The sequence below is a fragment of the Zerene cesonia genome, unplaced genomic scaffold (genome assembly GCF_012273895.1).
Source record: "Zerene cesonia ecotype Mississippi unplaced genomic scaffold, Zerene_cesonia_1.1 Zces_u004, whole genome shotgun sequence".
In the NCBI taxonomy this organism is placed as follows: Eukaryota; Metazoa; Arthropoda; class Insecta; order Lepidoptera; family Pieridae; genus Zerene; species Zerene cesonia.
The window spans coordinates 128428-134992 of record NW_024045134.1 but is presented as its reverse complement, the minus strand read 5'-3'; the positions used below and the strand labels follow the sequence as shown (position 1 = coordinate 134992).

The 6565-nt window shown below is 32.6% G+C and overlaps 1 protein-coding gene across 1 annotated transcript; it reads left to right on the top strand.

Moving 5' to 3' along the window:
* Positions 1-6021, top strand: LOC119838721 (tRNA (uracil-5-)-methyltransferase homolog A). Its single transcript, XM_038364807.1, has 11 exons — positions 1-271; positions 348-498; positions 632-810; positions 1067-1387; positions 1621-1758; positions 2028-2143; positions 2226-2334; positions 2614-2736; positions 4070-4262; positions 4807-5027; positions 5855-6021. Exons 1-11 carry the CDS (start codon positions 158-160, stop codon positions 5996-5998), a joined length of 1809 nt encoding a protein of 602 aa, XP_038220735.1. The 5' UTR covers positions 1-157; the 3' UTR covers positions 5999-6021.
* Positions 6022-6565: the final 544 nt, after the last annotated feature.

Genomic DNA, 6565 nt, shown 5'->3' with positions numbered 1-6565 from the left:
ATTGACAAATTACATATTTCTGAAATATGACATGTGGGTTGTCTATAACCTCAAAAATAAGTAAACAAATATCTAATTCTAATACGATATAATATTATAACTCTGTCTACGATTGGGATATACAGAATAATTTTTAAAAAATATTTAGACAATTGAAATGTCAGAAGAAACCAGTAATAATGAAGAATATGCGTATTTGGATCGAGGTGGATTTTCATCAGAGAAATTTAAAATAGAGCTACGCGGCCTTCCAAAGTTCTATGGGATAGCGGTTAATATATTTATATAATGTTATTTAACTCACTATATATACTAACTTTCAAAATTAATATTCTTTAAAATTTTAGGAGTTAAAGAAGTTAATGAATCATAAACTAGGATTAAGTGTGAGCAAGATTAAAAGACCGAAAGTTGGTAATCATTGGCTGTATGCTTGTTTTCAAAACGACGAGGAGCGCGATAAAGCTATTGCAGCATTAAATGGATACCAGTGGAAAGGTATACAACACGCAAATATTACTCTAAGCCAATATCACGATAATTTTACTCTTAGACAATTCATTCCAACATTGTAACGGAAATATAACAAAAAACGTTACGTTTTTTATCGATTGACATATTGATTTTACAGGTAAAAGCTTGATAGCTGAAGCAGCCAAACCTGCACCTGATCCACTAGTTAAAAGAAAACAAGAAAGTACAGAAAATGTAAAAAGGCAGAAAACAAGTGATGACCAAGAAAACAAAAGTCAAGAGGAAAGATTGAAAGATGCAGTTACTCCATACTGGAATATTCCATATGATGAACAAGTAAGAGTAAAACAATACCACCTAAATTCTTGTAAAAAAAAAAAATTATTTTCCTATATTTACGCTTTTATAATTCAGGAAATTTCTGTATGTTTTTTCTTTTCTATATTTATTGTATTCATAAATGTGAGATATTTTAATACTATTGAAATTATTCCAACTTATTATTTAGCTCTTTTTTTTAGTCAATATTAAACTGTAGACTTTTGTTAACTATGTTAATAGAATCTTTATGAATAAATATTTAAAATTACAGCTCAAACTAAAAGAAAAAGAAATTAAGCATATACTTATGAAGTTTGACAATGAAGTATGGAGGATAGATAAACAAAAGCGTAGCAAAATAGAGGCAAATAGAAAGATATATAATGGGTTAAGTTTTGAATTGAGACCTATACAGAAATCACCAGTTACAGAAGGATATAGGAACAAATGTGAGTTTACCGTTGGTATGGATGAAGAAACTAAGAAGCCAACAGTTGGTTTCAGATTAGGATGCTACTGGGCTGGATCAGTGGCTGTTGCACCAGTAGAATGCTTAAATCACATACCGGAGAATATGAAAAAGGCAGTTTTAGTGAGTAAACTTTACAAACAACATACAATATGCTATTGACACTATTGAATCAAATGTTTATGGATTTAAATAAAACCTTATGAAATCTTTTACTAAAACTAGACTGTCCAGGAACATAGTATGTATTTTTGTATATACAAAACCAAATGGGCTAAACTGGAATTTATCTTATCATAAAAATTTGTGCTGTTGCTTGTATATTAAGTATATTATTGTTTGAATGATTCTGGCAGGTATTTCAAGACTTTGTAAGAAAATCTGATCTAGCACCCTACAGTCCTGTGGACTATAAAGGTTATTGGAAATGTCTGACTGTCAGGCAATCTACGCAGAATAATGACATAATGCTTATCATTGCTATGGATCCACAGGTAATTATTTATGTCCTTTAATCAATGGAATATAATAGCCTTGTGCGGCATTATGCTGGTATTTAATAACCAGAATTAAGATTTTGCTAAATTTATTTAATTTATTTTAAAGTTTCATAGAAATCTACCTAAATTCTTATTCACCATCTAATTGTGATTTATTTATACTTCTTTAAAAAATTATATTGCTATTCCTAAATTTTTTTGATACTTTACAATATACATTTACTTGATAAAAACATTTTACTCTATTATCTTATTTGTTGCAGACTTTATCTAATGAAGAATTAGACAAATTAAAACAAGAAATAATTGAGTATTTTAAATTGGATGAAGCAACAGCGTGTGGAATTAAATCAGTATATATACATCTGATATCTAAAAGGTTTCTTATGTTAACAAGATTATTCTAGATGTATTGTTATTTAAGTTCTTTTATTAGATTATTAATTGTTATTAATTTGAAGGAGAGTAGGAGAGGAGACACCCAAACCGATTCATTTGTTGGGTACAACACACATTGTAGACACAATTCTGGGGCGACAGTTTCGTATATCTCCAGAGGCATTTTTCCAGGTTGGTTTTTTTGAGATTGAAACCATAATTTACATTATTTATTTAATATTCCGCATAATGCTTAGTATTTGTCAAAAATAAAATTAACCAGAGAGACTGACTATAATAACTGCTAATTGGCTTTTTCTGATATTTTTAGCATGAGTAGACAGACATCACTGTAAAAATACTGCATTACTAACTTTTTTATTTAATGTACCAATTAATTTTTGTTCTTTTTTCAACAACTTTGCTTCGAATGTTATGCTATAACTCACAAAAAATAATTTCATTCATCAGGTAAATACAGCGGGTGCAGAGATTCTCTACCAGAGTGCTATTGACATGAGCCAAGTGAATGAACAGTCCACACTCATAGATGTGTGTTGTGGAACGGGCACCATTGGATTGTGTTTCGCTAAGGTAAATTATTATCATTTGTATGTGATGTTCAAATTATTTACCTACACTTTTTAGGATGTATATTTTGCGTAGTATTGTATATCTGTAGATACAAAAACTAGACCATGATTTATATCCGAGCAAAATGCATTTTAGTAAAATCATAATAATAATTTAATATTAAGAATAGTCGTTTTTTTGCTATAATCAATGCAATTGTTGCTTTTAAAGCCATCTCTTCAACTCCCAGAGCTGTATTAACACGTTCACTGCTGAAACACACCTGTTGTGTAAAAATGCTTCGAACCGAGTATGCGTCTTCGCACGCCTAGCGTGTGAAGCCGCACTCGCGAGAAATCGCGTCTCGTGGTGCGTAAAACACGCTGTGCGTGTTTTATTTTCCAAGACGCCAGTGCGTGCGGGCAACACATTTTTATCATAAAATATATTTTTTATGATTTCTTCCATTTTTATTATTTTCTTTGTTTAGATAGTTAGGATGTAATTTTAATAAAACGAACAAGACAATATTTTGTACAAATAATAAAAAAAGAAAACATAAATTTACGTTGGACAACGTTTTATATACAAAATAACCTCTCCAATATCATTGGTTGACGATAAATTCATACGCTGTTATATTAATTAACACTCCGAAGCTAATATCTGAAGCGCGTTCAGCATGAAACTTTTATTGCTAATCTATATTCCATAAGAAAGAATATCTTTATGTACGAGTGTAAACAAATCAAATTTTAGTATTTTCTTGTGTTTGATTTTACACGATTATTATACATTTAGAAATTCAAACTTTTTAACGCGAATCATTCATTATATTATTAACCCGACGTAAAGTGTTCGAAACGTCGGGTTAATAATATAATGAATAAATCGCGTTTGAAATCCGTTAAAAAGTTTTTAATTTCTAAATGTATAATACTCTAAAAAATTTAAGGAGAGGTCGTTATTAGTACCTTTTCAGCTCATTGTTCATTATAATATATAAAGTATTTTGAATAAAATACAAATATGTGTGCAGAAAAATAAAGACTACTGTAATTTCTTTAAAAATAAATCGCGATATCAGAAATAGAACAATTAAAAAAAAAAAATATTTAGAACACACACGGTGTGTCCGCCCGCACAGCTGGCTTGACTCTATGCACACGCGCAGCGTGGGCTCCCGCACCAGCGACAAAAGCGGTACGGCAAGATTGCCGCCGGTGCGGGAGACACGCTGAGCGTGTCATAGCCGCATCGCCGGACGAAAAAAGTTTCTGGATCAGCAGTGAAATTGTTCAGTTTAATGGAAAAACTACAACTACAATTCATGCTTTTTTTTTCATCATAACAGCATTGCGGTGAAGTATTGGGTCTAGAGCTGATTGAGAAGGCCGTTGAAGACGCGAAAGCGAACGCACAATTGAACAACATTAAAAACTGTAACTTTTATTCGGGTAAAGCTGAGTACACACTGCCGGCCGTAATGGCACGAGCGGCCGCTGATGATATTATAGCCATTGTTGATCCACCGCGGGCTGGGTTGCGTAAGTTTTGTTTCTATGAAAATGTAAGAAATAAATTGCTTTTATCTGCGATATATAGCTATATAATTTATTATCTATAAAAACTTTAGACCGCCTTTTAGAACTTATGACCGCCTCCTTGGTACAGTGGTTAACGCGTGAGCGTAGAACCGAGGGGTCCTGGGTTCAATTCCCGGCGGGGACGCACAAAAAAAAAATGTCTCGGTCTGGCAGGACACAGAAGGTTGATCACCTACTTGTCCGTAAAGGAAATCGATCAGTGAAACAAATGTACATCATCTGCCCCATACCCCACTAGGGGACACGGGACTTCACTTTTAAAAACTTTAGATGTCATATAAATAGATCGTCACTATTTTTTTTTTTAATTTTGTTCCTATAATATGTTTAAAACATAATTTATTGTCTTTATATATTATTTGTATTACATTTATTGGCATGCAAATAAATAAAACACCATCCGAGAATACAATTTTTTATTCATAAGTATTTATTGTGACAAGAGTTCAGAGCCTCAATCCCACCATCATTTCACATCCCACAGACATGAACGCAATAACAACGCTGCGAAACAACAAGCGGGTCAAGCGACTCATATACATATCGTGCAGCCCGGCGTCGGTCACGAAGAACTTTGTTGACCTCACGCGGGCCTCCTCGAAGACGTTACACGGCGCACCTTTCTCGCCCGTGTGCGCTCTGCCCGTTGACATGTTCCCGCATACGAAACACGTGGAGCTGATAGTACTGTTTGAAAGGGAACGGGTGAGGGGCGAGGCCTATATTTTTTTTTTGAGAATTTTTTTCTGGGTTTACGACCGCTGTCCTAGTACGGTGGTTAATGTGTGAATTCTGAACTGAGGTCCTGGGTCCGATTCTCGGTGGGGACTGAAAAGCCTCGGGCAGGCAGAGAACTTGTTACTTATCCGTAAATAAAATGAAACATATGATAATATAATAATAATAAAAAGGTTGTTTTCAGGTCAAACTCCTACTCAAACTCTAACATTTATTTATTCAATTAGACTTCTTAGAAACACTGAGATTTTAATCGTCATAACAATCTATCAAGTGCATAAGTTTTAACATTTACCACCGGGATTTGGCTATGTAACGTAACATGTTTCTTTATTTTGTTAAATGGCCAATTTCTATGCCAAACTTTGTTTCATTTTAATACATGTTATTTTGCTCTAGTTGATTTCTATAGTTGAGTAATTTTAAGACGCTATAGCATAAAAATAAATGAAATGTATATAAAATGTATAATAAATAAAATATAATAGTTTAAAAAAACTATAAAACACGCTTTAACAAAAATCATATTTTGCAAATTGAAAACTGGAATAATTTTATCAAATTAGTGTATTGTCATCGGTCCTCAATAAATCTACAAAGTTTGAACGAAATCTGGCCGTTTAAAGTGGGTCAAAATCGCGCCCAAAGAAGTCAGTTACAAACAAACAAACATACAAACAAACAAACAAACAAACATACAGGTGAAGCTAATAAAAAGCGTGTAAAAATATATACATTTAAACAGAAGCAAAGATTGTTCTATTTGTTTTAATCAGACACTACTTTTATTTCAGGAACCTACTACAAGTGATGTAGAAAAGAGCGCAGATAAAATTGCCGAAGATAAAACTGTGAAGGAATCAAAGGAAGAGAATGATGAAAGTAATGGAAATAGTGAAGCCAACATGAATGCTTCACCTGTAAATGAAGCTTCTTAACAATAAATTTTTTATATCAGTAACTCGACTTTCTTTTGCCTAACATAGTATCTATGAATGTTACAAGATTAACTGAAGAGCAATCATATTTTTGTTGGTTATCAGATAGGAAGTACCTCATGTGCTAACCCAGACTATACTCTATAATCTACTATGCAACAGCCCACGGCTTCGCATGCGTTAAATTTAGAGTTGTTCATAGATGTTATTATACATATAAACTTTACTATTGAATCATTCTATTTATCAAAAAAAAAACCATCCAAATCCGTTGTGTAGTTTTAAAGATCTAAGCATACATAGGCACAGGCGCAGGAAGCGACTGCTATAAACTATGTAGTGATAAAATCAATCACTTAAAGCAGTTATTGCTTTATTGTTTAGCCCAGCCCGTTAGAGAACTACATATTTTTTCATATTATATAGTTCAGTGTCACAGTAACCTTTTTTTTCTCTCTTCAGCTAACGGGAATCGGAAATGTATAAAAATTTATTTACGTGTTATATAACAGATGCTAAGAATTACACATCATTTTGTAATTCCACAATTTTCACACATAATCAGAT